The following is a 19,114-nucleotide window of genomic DNA, read 5'->3' on the forward strand; positions in this document are numbered from 1 at the left end:
GCTGTCCCTCTCCATCAGCTCCTATCCATAAGAGCCCAAGTGTTCAAGTCCCCTTCAGACTAAACAATTTATTGAGGACCAATAGCACCGTCCAAGTTCTAGAGCCCCGTCAGAGAATGAGGCACGCCCTCCTGAAGCCCCTTCTAGAGCTGGTGAAATTGACGGTAGACAGCACACAGATCACTATAGAAAATTCACTGATGTCCAAGGCCTCTCCACTGCCCTTAAGTACCCAGGCTCAGCCCTCTCTCCCCAGCCCTGGTCCTGTGTATCTGCTACCACCAGGCAGCTCTTCCAAGGGAGTCCACTCACACTGCAAATAGCATGTCCAAAGCCAATTATCCAGGCTGACTCTCACCCTGCCCCATTAACTCCACCACCATATGCATCCTGTTTTTCATGCTAGCAGCCTCAGAATGACCTGGAGTCCTTCCTTTGCCTTACCTCCCTTACCCAGCCAGGAGTTGGAATTCCATAGGCATCTGGGAATGTTCCAGAAAAAGCATCTTTGCCGAGAATGTGGAAGACAGATCAACTGGGAAAATGACTGAATCACTCTCAGCGAAGGCACTTTTTCTGAAACGGAGATCTACTCTGTCCCTCTCTCCTTAAAAGCCATGGAATCCCAGCTATGCAGCAGCCTGTGCTTGTCCTGAGCCCCCTTCATATTTTCCTAGCCAACATCATGCTAGCTACCTGCTAAAGTTGAGCATTTGGATGCAAACCATGTCCCTTTTCTCCAAGGAGTTGTTATCTCAGGGGGCACAGTCATGGGAGAGACAATTTCAATATGATACAGTCAGCACTCTAGAAATGTCTATTCATTATGGAAATGCACAGGAAGGAGTTAACTAGTGCTTTGCTGGGAGGTAAATCAAAGAAGGAGCCTTGGAGGAGGAAATATTTGCATTGTGCCTGAAGGATACACAGAAGTTTGCTAGGCATGAAGCAAGAAAAAGCATGGAAGTCCCTAGAGTGTTGGAAGCAGACAGTGGGGCAGAGGGTGGGCTTGTAGGGGCTGAAGAGTTAAGGAGGGGCCAGATTCTCAGGGGTGTGTGCGTGTTTTCTTTTCTCTCTGCCCGGAAGCCTCACTGTGCTTGTAGCCTGGCCCAGGACCTGGCAGTAGCAGGGCCTTGGGAAGTGTTTATTGAACCCCCTTGACCTGCATTATCTCTGGCCTGCAGCTAAGATCGCTGCCCACCAAATTCTAGGGAAAGGGATGGTGGAGGCTTAACAGAGCACTCAACTTACCATAAAGATGTCAAGCCTTCCTACTGGGGGCTGTGACATCAGGGTCTTTGGAGGTCAGGCCCACACTGGTCACATGCCCTGGAGGTGTGGAGTTTCTGAGCTAGGATCTGTTGGGCATACCTGGCCAAAGGCTCCTTGCATGGCCAGTGCTGACCACAGCGAATATCCCCACTCCAAGGTATGGCTTTGTGGCAGCCCCTGAGGAGCCAGGATTACATGCAGCTATTACTTCAGGGGATGCTGAAAGGGACAGGGCATTTTCAAGATGCTAGACATAAGGAGGTTAAAAAAAAAAAAAGATCCAGTCTCTTCCTCAGCTGTGGTTCTGAGAGCCAGGTTCCTTTAATAGAACCCCAGCCAAATTTCTACCAGGTGGCAGGAGTGCCTCCCAGTGAGAAATTGTCTGTGAGAGGCCTGGGCCTAGGGCTTCTGGAAAGCAGAGATTGATTATGCAAGCATGGCTGGGCTGAGGGAGGCCAGAGCTGGCTCTGGGACTTTTAATTCCTTGTATTCATATTCCTGGCATGGCCAGTGTCTGTCTCAGAAAGTGGGCTATTTATTTTCAGACCACCATTGTTCATAGGATCACTCTGTCCACTGGTTTTCTCCCAGTGACTCGGTTTCCTGGGCCCTATAAGCATCCTTCTTAACAAGAGTGTAGGTGGAAGGGGGCATCATAGAGGGCACAGGCAGGAGACAAGATCAGGACCAGAATCCCAGCCCAACTCTCCACTTCCTACCCTTGTGTGACCCCAGATGAGTTACCTAAGCTGTCTGCCCCATTCCTGTCATTGTTAAATGAATAATCCATATGAAGCACTCATCCCCTGCCAAGCACACAGTATGTATTATATAAGCTCTTACTTTTATTATTATAGACCCAGGTTCCCACCCTGACTCTGCCACTTCCTTGTAACATGAACTTGGCCAAGTCACCCAGCATCTCTGGGCCTTCAATCCCTCATCCACAACATTCAGATCATAAAACCACCCTCACAGGGCTGTTGCAAATGTAGACGAGATTGAATGTAATAATGATAATGTGTGTTAAGCGCTGAGCATGGTGCCAGGCACGGAATAAAATGCTCAATAAATGGTGGCTATTATCATTATTATGAGTTGTAATTCTAAGTAACCACCCAACAGGGAGCAAGATGGATGTAAGCCGGCTCCCTCCACCACCTGGGCCTCACTCCATCCTGATGGCACAGAGATGGAAAGCTACTGGCCACTGTGTGACAGGAGGTCCTGGGAGCCTGTTGGTCAGAGCCTCAGCCTCCAGAGATTCAGTGGAGCCCTGTGGCTAGGAGTCGGGGACAAGATGTGCTCAGCCAGGGCTCCGCCGCCATCAGTTCCAGGAGTCCAGGCTGGCAAGCAGGGTGCAAAAGCCAGGAGTCCTTCCCCTGCATTGGAAGGAGCTAGTAAGGGCTCAGGATTCTAGTCCCAGGACCTGTTAGAGCCAAGCAGGAGGAGGCAGGTCATGTTCGGAGCTTATGGAGAGCTTGCTGGTGGAACTCCATCGACCACGTATATTCTTTGCCCTTGGCCCTGCTTGGCTCAGGGACAGGGGAGCCCCAAGGTGCATACCGGGCCCGGGAGGTTTTAGGAGGGTTGTGTTCAGGGACCTGATAGGACCATTCTCAGAGGAGTGGCAAGTTCTGAGACACACATTGTTTCCCATGTTTGTCTGGAAAAGAGGCAAAAGTCGGACACATGGGGTCTGGTCTGAAAGGTGATGCTGAGGATAAGCAGGACCTGAAAGAGTTAGTGGGGTTGAGGGGGCAGGTGGGGCAGCATCCATACCCCCACCCCTGACAGCCTGGCAGCTTCATCTTACCCGAAGTAGCCATATCCCCGTCAGACACGCACTATGGGGCTTGAGCCCAGAGATGACCCAAAGCCGCATATAAGCACAACTTCTGATCATGCGCTCATGAATGTTAACAATCCAGAAATGCTTCTGTTGCTTTTTTGAACCCCCCTGTCCACTCAGGGCTCAGTGCTGACTGGCTGGGGTGAGGTGTTCCTGAAATCTGCCGTGGTTTCTTTCAAATGGGAGAGGCAGCTGGGGGCTGGGGCCTGGGGGTGGGTGATGGGCAGGCGTCGGTGGCTTATCTGGTGGAGGCAGGTCTGCTCAAAGCTGACCATGAAGCCTCCCAGAATCTTGGGTGAAGAGGGGAGACCTGGCCCTGCATGGCCCTGCACCTGCCACCCACAGCCAGGTTGGAGAGAGCTGGTGTTTCCTGGTCTGGGCATATGGGGGGAGCACGGAGAGAGTTGACTTCCCTCCAAAATTCTTCTCCTGTTGTCTTCTGGCCTCTGTCTCTGAAGGAGCAGCAGAAGGCTGGCATTGTCAAGGCTGCATGTCTTTGGACCCCAGTGACTCCATGTTTGTGGGTGGTCAGAGCTAAAGTCAGTGTGCCTTCAGCCTCACTGGCCCCCAGGCTGTGTCCCAGTGAATGGGAAGGACACAGCGCCAGGCCGTATCCTCTCCCACTTTAGGCTTGACCTAGTCTGCAGCCCCGGAGAGGGGCCAGCTCTGCTTGTGTGGGGGCGAGGGTGGGGTGAAGGCTTGGGTGAGTATCTGCTTAAGCAGCTACCTGGGGCCCAAATAGCTTGAGGTTCACAACCCAGCTCCCCTTTGTCAAGTTACTAACCCTCAAGCCTCAGATCCCTCATATATGAAACAGGGACAGTAATGCCCACCTTCTAGGTTATTATAAAAATTAGTAAGATTCTACATAAAACGCTTGTAGTTTGGTGTCTGGTGTAGCATAAGTGCTCAGTAAAGTGTATAAATATTTATAGTATAAAGTGTATAAATATTTTTTTAATTTTTTTTGTTTTATTTATTTATGATAGGCACACAGTGAGAGAGAGAGAGGCAGAGACACAGGCAGAGGGAGAAGCAGGCTCCATACATCGGGAGCCCGACGTGGGATTCGATCCCGGGTCTCCAGGATCGCGCCCTGGGCCAAAGGCAGGCGCTAAACTGCTGCGCCACCCAGGGATCCCTGTATAAATATTTATAATATGTACCTCAGTATCTCAGCTATCTGAGGTCCTCTGACAGCAGGACCTGGGTTCCAGATACTGAATGTGTGACCACAAGTCCATCCCCAGCCCCTGCATTCCTGGCCCCTGGGGCAAGTGAAGCACCTCCTAACCTGCCTCACGACTCCAGGGTTGAGCAGTGCTGAGCCTGTGATGGGGAGGGGGGTGGTCAGTGACTCAGTGACACCATCTGGGAGAGGCTGGGGGACAAGGCTGACTGTCGACACTTGAGCCATAGCAACCAAAAAGCCCTGTTTCCTGCCTATTCATGCATGTGCTTTCAGTTTCTTTAATCCTTCCTGACCCACAAAAATCCAGATCCAGCCAGAAAATGAACTTGGGGCGAGTGATTTCCCAAAGCATTTAACATAGGCTTCTTTTAAATAGGAATTCTGCTTAACCATTTAAAATAGATTTTGACTTAGCACAATTTGATTTACATTTGGGGCACTATCCTTCCATATATTTTCCTGTACATGTATTGATTTCGAAATAGATACAGGCACTTATACATATTTATATGGTGGAGAATCACACCATGCATGCTGTTTATAACATGCTTTATAAATTTAATTTATTGTGAGTATTGCTCCATTTCAGTACAAATACAGCTTCACTGTGATTGTTTTCACTCTTTTGGTTTCCATTGTCAGCATTTTTATTGCTGCATAGCTTTCTCCAGCAAAAGCAGATTGTTCCTTGTTGAGGATTTGATCTCTAGCCCTGGGAGCACATTGTGTGATCTGAGGGGCATGCTTGCAGGCTTGGTCTTCACGTGGCTTCATACAGGTGCTACAGTGATTCGGGTGGGGCCGTTTCTTCCCCCATTCCATGGGGATGGGACGGCCACTCCGTGAGCATCACAGCAGCGTTAGTCCTCACGATGGCGTCTCCCCTCCAGATTACCCTCAGATGATGGGAACTCTTAGGAAAGTCCTTTTCTCGATGAGTTTTGTCTGTTCATAAACTCCTCCGTTCAGTGGGACCTCACTGAGTCATTGTGGACAAGGGGTCATGCCTTGTTCATCCCCTTCCTTCCTAAAACAGAGCCTTACATCCAGTATCAAGTGTGTGCTGAATTTTTTGTAAAGATTTTATTTATTTATTCATGAGAGACACAGAGGAAGATGCAGAGACATGGGCAGAGGGAGAAGCAGGCTCCCTATGGTGGGGGGATGCAGGACTTGATCCCAGGACCCAGGATCATGACCTGAAGCTAAAGGCAGACACTCAAGCACTGAGCCACCTAGGCATCCCTAGTGTTTGTTGAATTGAAGCATCAAATATCTTAAAATTAGCCATCTTCAGTATTCATTTCTACAGCGCAGCGGACATCTTCTGGTCTCCTTGCATGGAACATTTGAGCACATTTTCATCTCTTTTTGCTTGACTGAGCATCACAAGTGTGGCTTTCTGTGTGATAACTGATAATGCTGTGAAGCTCTCAGGACCCGTTGAGGGGTGTATGGCTGTTTCCCACTTGCTAAATGCTCTCAGACCTCTGTTCCTGGGAGGTGTTGGAGTCTGCATGCCCTGCAGCGTCATTCCTGCCCAGTGCTGGCGCTGCGCCCCCTCCCTTCTCCTAATTGGCAGCAGGTTGGGAACCCCCAGAGAGCATGGGATCTCCCTGAAACAGGTCAGGGGCTCACACTGAAGATGTGAAAGCCTGGCCTGGGAGTAAAGTGCTTGAGCTCTGGTGCATGTGACTTATAGACCTTGTATTTTTGCTTCTTGGCTGTGGTGTGGGAAGGTGATGCTGTTGGATTGCAATGCGCAGTTTCAGGGAGTAGAGGGGTAACTGAAGTGGCCAGGATTATGAGGATGTTGAAAAGGGCACCCAATGAGATCTTGGGCTAAGTCTGCACACACAGGTGGCCTATAGGGTGTACCCTGGGGCAGCAGGCAGAAGCAGTCACACAAAGGGTGGGGGACACATCCCTCCCACCACACCATCCTTAACAAAGTACCCTCAGTGTCATTTCTTCTGTGACTGGGGCTGCCTCGATTCATGCCCCATATACCCTAACAGTGAGGCCCACCTGGCCAGCATTCCTACCACCTTGGACACTGCCCTACATATGGGCTCTCCTGTTGCCCTGCTGGTGAACATCGCTTGGTGTGGACAGGAGTGCACACCCTGGCTTGTGGTGCATACTGTTTCCTGCCTCTGGGTGTCTCATCTCCCCAACAAATTGGCACATTCTAGGAAGGACTATGTCTTGCCTTCTCAATTATAATAAAGTATCTCCTATTTATTTGTTCATTTATTCATTTCGCACATATTCATTGTGACAGTCATGGAAACAGGAAAGTAAGCAGAAATGGACATGGCCTCCACAGTTGGGGATATGACAGCCTAGTAGAGGCAGTGACAGTGGAGGGCAAAAATCTTGACCGTGACAATGGAGGAAAAGAGGCAAGAGCCTATTATGGAAGCTCCAATGGGGTAAGAAGTCAGGGAACACTTCCTTGACGAAGTGGTGCTTTTGCTGAGGTCTGAAGGATGCATAGGTTAACAATGAGAGAGTGTGGCCTAGTATATCCCAGACAGAGGGAGCAGCATATGCAAAGGTCCTGTGGCAGAGGCAGCAAGTGAGGACCAGGGACTAAAGGCAAACCAGCAAGGCTAGGTCTCAGCACGTGGAGAGCAAGGTAGTAAAACAGGGGAGAAGGATGTAAACTGAGGCAGATGAGGAAAGCCCAGCCTGAGCAGGTGTTGCACAGCATGTAAAAGCAGGTGGTTTTCATCCAGAAAACAGTGGGAAGACTCTGGAGGCTTTTAAGCTGGCAGGGACAGGAGAAATGACATGATTAGATTTGCATCTTGAAAAGATCACTCCTGCTGCTATGCCGGGAACCAACTGGAAGCTGGCCAAGATAGGGGTGAGGAGATCTACTGGGAGGCCGCAGTGCAGGCCGGGCACTGGAGGTGACCACAGGGTGGAGTGGGGGCATGGTAGAGGGGAGGTGACAGTGTCAGGTGAGATGTAGAGTTCTTAGTAGTGGGTTGTTTGGTGGGAAGGAGGGAGCATGGGGACCAAGGATGATTCTGGGTTTGCTTGTGTGACTGATGAGTGCTGGCACCCTTCACTGAAACAGGTGTGCAGGAAAGAACGGTGCTTGTTGCTCTTTACCACGCAGTGTGCTAAGCACTTTCATGAATCATCTCCCTTGATCCTTCCAACAGTGGCAGGAGTCTGCCTATTACCACCATTTTATGAGCAAGGAAATGAGGCTCAGGGAAACTTAGAAACAATCCCAAGGTTGCATCTAAATGGTGGACTGTGCTTTCTTGCCCCAAAGCCTGTGTTCCGTGGACTGTGTCCTGAGCCACCCCTCTGAGCTGGAACACGTACTTGCAAGAGGAAGGTGTAAGGGCAAGGAGAGAACAAGGGCAGGCTGCAGGCCTGAGACTTTGTCACTTCTGCTTGGAGGCAGGCACAGGAGCTAGACTCGTGTTATTTCACTCTCGGACACAGTTCTAGGCTGCAGGAAGCAAGAGACAGCCATGCCCAGGAAGCTGGTACCAGCTCCCCCTAGGGCAATTCTGCTCAGTGGAAGCTCAGTTCCCCAGGCAGAGAAGTCAGTGAGCACCTCAGGCCCTGAGACCATCCCAACATAATGGTGCGGTGTTCCCTTTCCACCGAGTCGATATTGTGGCTGGCTTGCCCTCTCTGTCCCTGGCTTTTTAAAATGCCACCTGCCTAATTTTCTTTATTGGAACCTAGGAACAAAGACCAAGCCCATAAGGTGAAAAGGTCTCATTATTCACATATTGATCCAAGATTTAATAGAGCAGCAATTGTGTATTATTTGAACTGGAGCATGATATCTTTTTGCTGGCTTGGATTCCCCAGCCAGAGATGCTGCAGGCATGTGAAGACAACAGCGCAATAGCAAGACCTGTGGCTCAACCAGCGATGGCTGGTCACCTGAAAACAGGCTTGTGCATGGGCTGGAGCAGATGTGTCCTGTTGTGCCACCTGTGCCACCTCTGAACCCCCCACAGCACTCCACAGGACAAGAGGCAGGGGGACATTTGGGACATGCATCCCATCCCTCTTCCTGCCCTCCAGACTGGGAGTTGACCAACAACAGCCTTTAACCCAGCCTCGAGTGCCACTGGTCCATGCCACTCCTGTCCCCAGGCTGGATGGGTCTGTGGGTAGAAGACAATACAGCTGTTATGCACTCTGTTCTAGTTTCTTGCATTGCCCCTGGTAGCACAGATGTTCATTCAGCCAGATATTTATAGAGGGCATGTGCCCACCCGCCCTCCTAGCCTCACATCCAGGTGTTGGCTCCTAGAACCTGTGTCATGCAGCTGGTAAGCAGTGTGGCTGCTCCCCCATCCCCGGCAAAGCCTTGTCTCAGGGTCATCCTGCGTTGCCTTCTCTGCCTATTCGAGAGGCATCAGCCCCACTCCCAGAGACATGAACCAGCTTCCTGGAGAGCCATGGGCATCAGCTGGGCACCTGGGCAGGGGAGGGAGTTATCCAGCTCTTCCTGGAAGAAATGGTGGAAGAGATCTGGAAGAAGGGAGCCTCCTAAATCCTGACTGCCCCCAGCAAGCTGGGGTTCTTGGGCAATAGCGAACACTTCCGAGCCTCAGTTTCCTCATCTTTATAATGGAGATGGTGATATCCCCGCCCTCATTCATACTTTGTCGTCAGGGTCCCAGTGCATGGCACATGCCATTGCTCAATAAATGGTAGCAACTGGTCCTCTACTCTCTCGTTATTCCTCGCACCTTCATTTCACTGGGAGGAGGAGAGCATGCTGGGAGGGCGAGCTGTCATCCTACCCTCTAAACAGTAGGAAAATCTTGCTTCTCTGGGAGGACCACACTTACTTTCACACATGTCCCATTTTATTTTATTTTTTTAAGATTTTATTTATTTATTCATGAGAGACACAGAGAGAGAGGCAGAGAAACAGACAGAGGAGAAGCAGGCTCCATGCAGGGAGCCTGATGTGGGACTCGATCCTGGGACTCCAGGATCACAACCTGGACTGAAGGCAGGCGCCAAACTACTAAGCCACCCAGGGATCCCCACATGTCCCATTTTATACAGGATGGTGGGAATTAGCAAGGAAAACAGCCAACTGGCTTCAGTGCTTCCTACCTCTCTCTTTCCCCCCAGCAAGAAAGGTCCACATTAGGTTTTTTGGAGGCCCACCTGATGGGCTTATGGGAGCCCCTGTCCTAGGTGGTAGAACAGTTGTCAGGTGGGGTAGGAGGAATCCCCAGACTAGGTCAGGGAGGTCAGCCCAGGGCTTTTGGCCCCTAATGACACAAGCCCCAGCCTGTCACAGATTTCCAAGCCCAGGCCTGGTACAGAAGTGGCTGGGCCTCTTCCCCCTCTAAGGGACTGTGGGAGCCCAGGAGGGAGAGAAGCACAGCAGTGAGCAGCCCAGACAGCACTCACTGACCCCTTCCCAGATGGGGAACCACACCACCCAAGACCCCAAGCATAGGACCTTCACAAGAGCTGGGTAGATTTCTCTTCTAGCCCCGACAGACAAGAGCTTGAAGCAGATTCCATTTTATTTGGAGAAATAAAAGTGACACTTCTCATACCTGAGTGTCAAACGATAGAAAATGTCTACCCCCCACAAATGTATCACAGCTTTCCTTCTGCTGAGAGCTGAGTCCCACCTCCTGCAGAGCTGGGCTCAGCCACCTGAGCCGGGTGACGACATGTTCTGGGAAGCCAAGTTGGTGACATTTTCCTCTCGGAGGAGAGTGCTTCTTGCTCAGTTGGCAGCCTGCAGAAAAGGCCAAGCTACAGCTCTGGACTTCCCTGGGTGGCGGGAGACAGGAGAGAGCCCCCCAGCCTGGCAGAGACCAGGCAGCTGCCTTGCTGTAGGAAGATTGATTAGCCGGTGGGACAGCTCTCTGAGGAGGACGCACTGTCACTGAATCATCCTCTGCCTGGGTTCGCTGGAAACTCATCTCAGCCCCACGAAGTCTCCCTTTGCTTCCCTGCGGATTTCATTTGGCCTTGCCCAACCCCGCTTGTTGCTATGTGTTTCAGAGAAGCAAGATGGAAATGATGCAGAGGTTAGGAACTTAGGCAACACCATAGAAGGAAAAACGCTGCAGAAATTAGGTTCTGGTTACTTGTGTGTCTGTCTAAAGAAAATAATATAATGGCTCTAGAGTCATACCTAAGTGCATTATTTACCTGCTATGTGAACTGGGGCAAATTTTCAAACTACTCTGACCCCAGATTGCTCACCTGTGAAATGGGCCTAATATTTACATAATAGGATTCCTGGAATCATTCTTTGGGCAACGGGGCATAAAGCTGTCACTGGTGTTTCTCAATCACCTTCTCACCTTGTCAGGCACAGATGTGAGGTTTTTGTGCAGTTATATACAAAAGTGTGTTTTCTGTGTTGAATAATATCATTTCCTGGCTGCATTACCAAGTATTGACACAATCTGCTAAGTCAAGGCCACATCATATTCTGTTGTTTGCCTGGTGATCCAAACAGAATGTAATGGGGATAGTAGTGATGACTTTATATCATGGTGAATGCATGGATGGGTACATCCATTGTGCCCCAAAGCCAGCTACAGATGATCTGTGCCCTCTGAGTTGTGTACTCTGACAGCCTAAAGCTAACACCATCCCCTTGGAAGATGCCAAAGGGCTCCTTGATTAGTTTTCTCAGCCCCTAAGCTGAGGAGGAATTAGCTGAAGTGCTTACATTCCCATGTCCTCTCTCTTGTAGAAAGTCTGCACCAAATGTGGAATTGAGGCCTTCCCTGGCCAGAAGCGGCCTCTGTGGCTATGTAAGATCTGCAGTGAGCAGAGAGAGGTAGGATGCCCAGGGCAACAGGCGGAGGTGGGCTGGGGCAGGTCCGAGCACACTTGCACTTGGGGAAATTCATGAGTGGTCGCTGGAAGGGCCTTCTTTAAAGGCCAAGGAGGACCTACCAAGCATGGCCAAGGAGAAGGGTGGGGAGGGCTAGCCTGAGCTATAGTGGGTGCTTGCCTGTTCCATAGTGGAGAGCTGGCATGCACCTTGGTTCTGCTTTGCCTGGGTTCTGTGGTCTCAGTGGGAAGCCCCTCACACTGTGTAGGTACATGCAGCATTTTGGGCAAGGTTATTATTATTGTAATAGTAATGACTATCCCAGGTTGAGGGTTTACTAAATTTAGTGCCACTGCACTAAATTCTTTACATAAATAAATTTGTTTCATCCTGACACAACCCCATAGGTGGGTGCTATTATTATCCTCTTTTATTGATGGAAAAATGGAGACACAAGAGATTAACTTAGGGGCGCAGTGCTAGTTAGTGGAAGAGCTAGAAACCAAACACAGCCGTGGTCTGCTGTGGGACCAAAGTCCCTTCTGATGCGATGTTTCCATAATTCTAGTTCTGACCCCATTTTAGGAGAAGAAATCAAGGCTCAGTGAGTTCTCTGAGGCAATCATGATCAGGGACTCAAAGTAGGTCTCCTAACCCCAAACCCAGAGCCCTCTTCACTGCACCAGGATCGGGGCTAAAACAGAGCAGGACATTGGCAGGCAGCTTCTCTCTGGAGAGGGTCATGAGATGGGGAGTGTGGTAACAGAACAATCCTGGCACCAGGGAGTAGATCCCCTGCTTTTCCAGATGTGGAGTTATTTTTTCACTTAACTCGCTTGGCAACCAATAATGGGCTTTTAATCTGAGGATCCATAAAAGGTCTTCAGTTATGGGAGATTTTCAGCCGTGCTGTCCTTACATGTTGCTCTCCTGCTAATGCATGTTTCCTCTTCTGGAAGTCCTGTTGGATACTTTGTAGAGCCTCAGTCCATCCTCCTGGAGCTCCCAACAGCTCTTTCCTGTTTCTTTCTTTATCTTGCTGGGATACTTTCTGGAGAGTCTTTAGTTCACTAAAGCTTAGAGGTTAACTCCCAACTGTTGGTTTTGTTGGTTGCCATTCTTAGCGTCTGCTTTCCTCAGGTGTTTTTGGAATTTGCGTTTGTACACTTGAGTGGGAGTCCATCTGTCTCCCTTCCCACCACCTCCACCCAGCTGTCCTTGCGAAAAGATCTTGCGTTTCCTCCACCCAGGTCCCGGGTCCCTCTTCCCACCTCCCATGCCAGTGCAGAGCCAGGTGTCTTGGGTTAGCGATGGGCTGTGTGTCCATAGTGACAGTGCCCAGAGCTAAGCATCACCACGTCAGGCAGCTTAGCCAGGCCCTGGATGTGTGTGTGCTACTTCCAGCTGCCTCAGCGGTCACATTCTTGGTCTTGGGCCAGGAGGCAGTCTCTGCTTTTTTCAGCCTCCTTCTCAAGGTGGGAAATCCCTTCACCAGTTCCCATTTTCAGTGACTCTGGCTCTTGGGCCCCACCCCCCAGGCACCACTTTTAACCCCTGTTCCTTGGAAGGCTGGGCTTTTGGCTTCCTCCATCTGCTTCTGTACCCAGACCCCAGCAGGCCCTGTCTTCAGCCCCTCAAAATAGTAACTTTGGAGTTTCTGATCTATTGGATAGGTAGATAGATCTTATTTTTATTTTTATTTTTTTATTTTTATTTTTTTTATTTTTTTTTATGATAGTCACAGAGAGAGAGAGAGAGAGAGAGGCAGAGACACAGGCAGAGGGAGAAGCAGGCTCCATGCACCAGGAGCCCGACAGGAGCCCGACGTGGGATTCGATCCCGGGTCTCCAGGATCGCGCCCTGAGCCAAAGGCAGGCGCCAAACCGCTGTGCCACCCAGGGATCCCGATAGATCTTTTTTTTTTTTTTTAATTTTTTTTTAATTTTTATTTATTTATTTATGATAGTCACACAGAATGAGAGAGAGAGAGAGGCAGAGACATAGGCAGAGGGAGAAGCAGGCTCCATGCACCGGGAGCCCGACGTGGGATTCGATCCCGGGTCTCCAGGATCGCGCCCTGGGCCAAAGACAGGCACTAAACCACTGCGCCACCCAGGGATCCCCCGATAGATCTTATTTTTAAACACAGATAAGTTTTCTGTTTGTTTTTAGAATATTTTTATCTGTCACTGCTGTGTTTTTGGAACAGAGAAGGTCTTAAGAGTATGGATCAACACTTTGTCTTGCCCAGAGGTGCCTGATTTCTTCTGTCCCTGAAATGGAGATGAAAGCACCAATTTCATAGAGGTGTCATGGAAATTAGGAAGGTCACTGAAGCGTATAAAGTGCACAGAATGTCTGGCCTAGGATAGGTACTTCGTAATATCAGAGGCCTCCCTCTCACCCAGCCAGAAATTCCACCTTGAACCTTCTGGTCTTGGAGGCGGGGGACTCCCTTTTTAAGATGCAGATACCAACTGTCAGGAGAAAGGAAATCCCTCCAGAGAGTATCCTGTGGCAGACACTGAGCAGGATGAAGTGCCGGTCACCCCTCCACCTGCCAAGCTGTGGGAGGACAGAGAGGAAGGAGCTATCCGGGAAAAGGAGGTGGAAGACAAATTTAGCAAACAGAACACTTTAGTGGAGCATTGAGGAGGCAGCTGCCCCTGGCCAGCCCCCCACAGGGTGCCCTCACACCTCTTCACCTTCCTGAGCTGCCACGCACAGGGCCCACCACTGGCCCATCCTAATCTTTAGAGTGCTCTGGTGCCCAGAAAAGTCCAAAATAACTTAGGATGAATTTTCTTATCTCTTCTAAGGCAAAGAATATGAGGCTGTGCATTATGCTATCAGTTTGTCCTTGAATTTCTAGAGGTTGATATAACTTAGCAGGACCAGGAATGGCCCATTTCCTCTCTGCAGCACTGGGCACACGGTGGACAGCTGGGAGGGTGAGTGTGTAGACAGGCTGTGAAAGTGCATGTGTCTAGGCATCTGGGTGCCTGTGGGGACCATACCTGGGTGCTGCATTTCCCTGCCTGCTTTTGGGGTGAGAGAGTGACAGGGTAATTGGTTTTCTCATGCCTTTTTGTCTTAAAAAATTATCTAATCACGACAAGAAGATAGAGCATTTAGAATGTCATTTTAAGTGCTGCACATAGCTGATTCTGAGTCTGTGATAAAAATGTGGTGTTCTGTCCTGCAGCAGAAGCCACATCCAATGGGAGAACTTGAATTTTCCAATGGAAACTCATACTGCTATGCGCAGACACTCCTGTCTATCTTTCCTTTTGATGCTTCCCTTCTGTCCTCTCTGACTGTAATTGTATGTTATTTTTTCTGGATACTGGTTAAATGTCCCAGGGGCTGTCACGTTGGTTTGCTGCCCACCTTATGTACCTCAGTGGTACAGCAGTGCGAACTGCAGCCCCTAATCTTTTTTTTTTTAAGATTTTATTTATTTATTCATGAGAGACACAGAGAGAGAGGCAGAGACACAAGCAGAGGGAGAAGCAGGCTCCCTGCAGGGAGCCTGACATGGGACTCGATCCCAGGTCTCCAGGATCAGGCCCTGGGCTGAAGGCGGTGCTAAACTGCTGAGCCACCCGGGCTGCCATGCAGCCCCTAATCTAATGCATATATTCACATTCAAGCATTCAACACGTATTTATTGAGCATCTTCTATGTTCCAGGCAAAATAACTCTCTTGTGGGGAAAGGAGATCACAGACACCCTAAAGTAAATTCTGGCATGTTACAGATGGTGACAAACTGCTCAGGACAAAGAGCAGGGTGCTGGAAACATTGGTAGCTGCTATATTTTACATGGGAGTCAGTACTGACAAGATGACGTTGGAGACACTATGTGGCTATGTGATCAGAACGTATTCCAAGTGCAGGGTACAGTGAGTGCAAAGGCCCTGAAGTAGGTGTGTCCTTGGTGGGTTTGAGGAGCAGCAAGGAGACCAGTGTGAACTGGATGAGGTCAGAGATATGGCCAGGGTCAGAGCAGGTTGGTCCTTCTAGACCATTGTAAGGACTTTGGATTTTACTCTAAGTGAAATGGGGAACCCATGGAGGGTCTTGAGTAGAGGAGAGACATGACCTGAATCCTCTTCTCCCTCTTTTTATTTTTAATTTTATTTATTTATTTGAGAGAGATGGAGAGAACGAGCACACACACAGAGCGAGAGGGAGAAGCAGGCTCCCCATTGAGCAGGGAGCCCAATGCAGGGGTTGATCCCAGGACCCTGAGATCACGACCTGAGCAGAGGGTAGATGCAACTGAGCCACCCAGGTGCCCCTCCTCTCCCTCTTTTTAAAGGATGCTCTGGCTATATTGTTTTGAGAATAAATCATGTACAATAATGTCAGTGTTTCATCTCTCCTAATCATGTTATTTAAGTTCTTCTTTTTTTTTAATTTTTTATTTATTTATGATAGGCACACAGTGAGAGAGAGAGAGGCAGAGACACAGGCAGAGGGAGAAGCAGGCTCCATGCACCGGGAGCCCCACGTGGGATTCGATCCTGGATCTCCAGGATCGTGCCCTGGGCCAAAGGCAGGCGCTAAACCACTGTGCCACCCAGGGATCCCATATGTATATTTCTTTTTTTTTTTTAAATTTTTATTTATGTTATTTAAGTTCTTAGCTGTTGTTACTCTCAGAAGTTTTCGTTTTAAAAAAATTTTTTAGGGGACGCCTGGGTGGCTCAGCTGTTGAGTGTCTGCCTTTGGCTCAGCGTGTGATCCTGGATTCCTAGGATCGAGTCCCACATTGGGCTCCTTGCATAGAGCCTGCTTCTCTCTCTGCCTGTGTCTCTGCCTCTGCCTCTGTGTCTCTCATGAATAAATAAATAAAATCTTTAAAAAATAATAAAAATAATAAATTTTTTAAAAATTAAAAGTCTTTTTTATTTTTAAATGACCTCTTTCCCCATTGCAGGGCTCAAACTCACACCCCTGAGATCAGGAGTTACATGCTCTACTGACTCAGCCAGCCAGGCACCCCAAAGTTTTCCTTTTTTTTAAACATTATATACATTTTATTCTTTTCTGATTATGAAATTAATATGAATCATTGACATTTACAGTGTATTAAAAAACAGAAATACCCCCCAAATCGAAAATCTTATGATTCAGAGACAATCACTGCTAACATCTTGGCATGTTTACTTCTGGCTTTTTTTCTGATTTTTTTTCTTTATATTATTGAACCTGTGTTTTAAAATTAACATTATATCGTAAGTAGTTTCAAAATAATCAGTAACTCTTTGTAAATATTCTGCCATATGGCTATTTCTTTTAATTTAGGATATCTAAGTTACTTCCTTTTTTTCCCCTTCTTTTTAACAACCGCAGTATATATCTGTACACAACTCTTTGCCTAAATTTTAAATTATATCCTCAGAATGGGTTCTTAGAAGGGGAAAATAAACACTAGCATTTATATTCCCTCTTTTCTTATAGGCTCTCAAGTTACTATTTTGATTCATCCAATAATTAGCTGGTATATAATTTTATGTAATTGTAAATAAGGGCACATGGATGGTGTTTTCTGAGTCTTTTGCTATCTAATAATAACTCTTGCTTTTATTCTTTAATTTTTCAAAAATAGGGGATCCCTGGGTGGCGCAGCGGTTTGGCGCCTGCCTTTGGCCCAGGGCGTGATCCTGGAGACCCGGGATCGAATCCCACATCGGGCTCCCGGTGCATGGAGCCTGCTTCTCCCTCTGCCTGTGTCTCTGCCTCTCTCTCTTTCTCTCTCTGTGACTATCATAAATAAATAAAAATTTAAAAAAAAATAATTTTTCAAAAATATTTATTTATTTGATAAAGAGAGAGAGCAGGGGAGGGGGCTGAGGGAGAAGAGAGAAATCTCAAGCACACTCCCCGCTGAGCACAGAGCCAGAAAACGTGCAGCTCCATCTTACAACCCCAATCGACTGAGCCACCCAGGCACCCCAGTAGTTCTTGCCTTTACACAAAAAGACAAATTGACTGATGGTAGAATTGATAATAATCTTTCCCACTCAAAATTCTGTGCCCCTGTTGTCTGCCAACCATATGTGGAAAGAATCACCATGAGGGAGAGTCAGCAAATGTAACAGCTAGGATTGGTGTCTATAAAACTGGGGATAATAGAGAAACTAAGAGATATAAATACATTTTTTTAAATTAGTGAAATAAAAGAGATAAGAGACAGAGGAGAAACCACACTGAACAAATAGGACCTTTAAAAAGGGAATCAGCAAATTTGAAAAATACCCATTGAAACGTTTTCATTTCTAAAAATGAGAAATGTTATAAATTTAAAAACTCAACTGAGCCATGCTTCAGTAATTTTGTAAAGCAATAAACCTTGTCATTCCCGTTAGCAGCCACACACGTTTCCTTATCATTTGCATCTTACTGTTTTTGATTTTTGATCTCTGGTTGGCACACCCAACAGCCTAGAGTCTCGGGTCTCTATTTCTGCTATACCAACTGTAGTGAATATGAAGTCTTTGTGACCACACAAAACTACAGTCCTTACCCAATTAGCCTTTTTTCAATTTGCTTCTAGGTAAGCCTTCGATCTCCGGACTCCTTCCCCCCACCCCCATCTCCATTCCCTCCCTGAACAGGCACACTTTGTGGTCACTTTCCTGACTTCTTTGTGGTCAAATGAATAAACTCAGACATGTGTTCAAGATTTAAATAACCAGAAGGGACAAGCCACGAGAGACTCCTAACTCTGGGAAACAAAGAGTTGTGGAAGGGAGGAGGGTGAGGGGACAGGGTAACTGGGTGATGGGCACTAAGGAGGGCACTTGATGGAATGAGCACTGGGTGTTATACTGTATGTTGGCAAATGGAATTTAAAAAAACAAAACCAGAAGGGGGAATGAAGCAGCCCTCGGTAGACTGGTTAAATGGCACATCAGGCAGGACCACAGAACCCCAAGACAGACGTTGTGAGCCAGAGGACCATTTCAAGGATGCAGCTGAGCCTACAAGTAGATGAAGCCCGTTAAGAGAAAACTGAGAAAAAGAGAAGGCGGGATGACAAGATCCAGTGCACAACAGAAAGTAGTTTTCACGCAAGCACAGACATGGGGGAGAAGTCTGGAGCCAGACTTTGCTTTTATTCCTCTTTAAATAACCTATGGACATGTTTTATATATATATTAGCCTTTAATCTCGATTCATTAAAAAAAAATAGAGTGGCTCACGCTCAAAGTTACACTGTAACCCATGGAGAAGTTAATTAGACTCTAAATTCCCCAGGATTGGGGATTCCTGGATGGCTCAGCGGTTCAGCGCCTGCCTTTGGCCCAGGGCGTTATCCCTGGAGACCAGGGATCGAGTCCCTGCATGGAGCCTGCTTCACCCTCTGCCTGTGTCTCTGCCTCTCGGTCTCTCTGTTTCTCATGAATAAATAAATAAAATCTTTAAAAAAATAAAAATAAATAAATTCCCCAGGATTCTAGAAACCTTTCCTCTAGCTCTTTTTAGGGCCTGTAGCTCTGGAGTAAGTCTTTGAGGATGCAGGCATTCTCCAAGGCAGCTGAGCTGGAGAGGGGAGAAGACCAATTTGTAAGCAATTGAAAGCTGATTAATACAATTAGAGCACGTGCTCTGCCTTCCCAGTTTCATTCCACATCCTGATTATAACTCAGCAGAGTCCGGGGGGCGGGCCATGGACACTTACTCTGTTTCCTGCAGTGCTCTGCACATGAAAGGTGCTCAGGAAACATTTGCTGATTGAAAGAGACATTTGCAAAAAAGGAAAGCCAGTTCCTTGTTCAGATCACTTTAGAACCTTTTCCCAGCAGGGCGCTTTTGATTTGATTTTCCCCCAAAGTCTCATCGCAGCTGGCTCTGGCTGGGGTCCTACACTGATGCCCATTGGTGCCGAGTCTGTATTCTCGTCTCCTGGCCCCTCTCTTCTGTTTGTTGATTGACTGAAAGAGGGGCTTCTGAAGTAGGAAAGTGGCTTCACA

General features: G+C 48.1%; 1 protein-coding gene across 1 annotated transcript in view; it reads left to right on the top strand.

The window, feature by feature from the left end:
- RPH3AL (rabphilin 3A like (without C2 domains)) overlaps nucleotides 1-19,114 on the top strand; it is a 144,920-nt gene that overhangs the window by 79,239 nt on the left and 46,567 nt on the right. Inside the window, 1 exon segment of the mRNA XM_055319276.1 lies at nucleotides 11,047-11,133. Coding sequence (XP_055175251.1) covers nucleotides 11,047-11,133 — 87 coding nt within the window.

The sequence above is a fragment of the Nyctereutes procyonoides genome, unplaced genomic scaffold, assembly GCF_905146905.1.
Source record: "Nyctereutes procyonoides isolate TBG_1078 unplaced genomic scaffold, NYPRO_anot_genome, whole genome shotgun sequence".
NCBI classification, from domain to species: domain Eukaryota; kingdom Metazoa; phylum Chordata; class Mammalia; order Carnivora; family Canidae; genus Nyctereutes; species Nyctereutes procyonoides.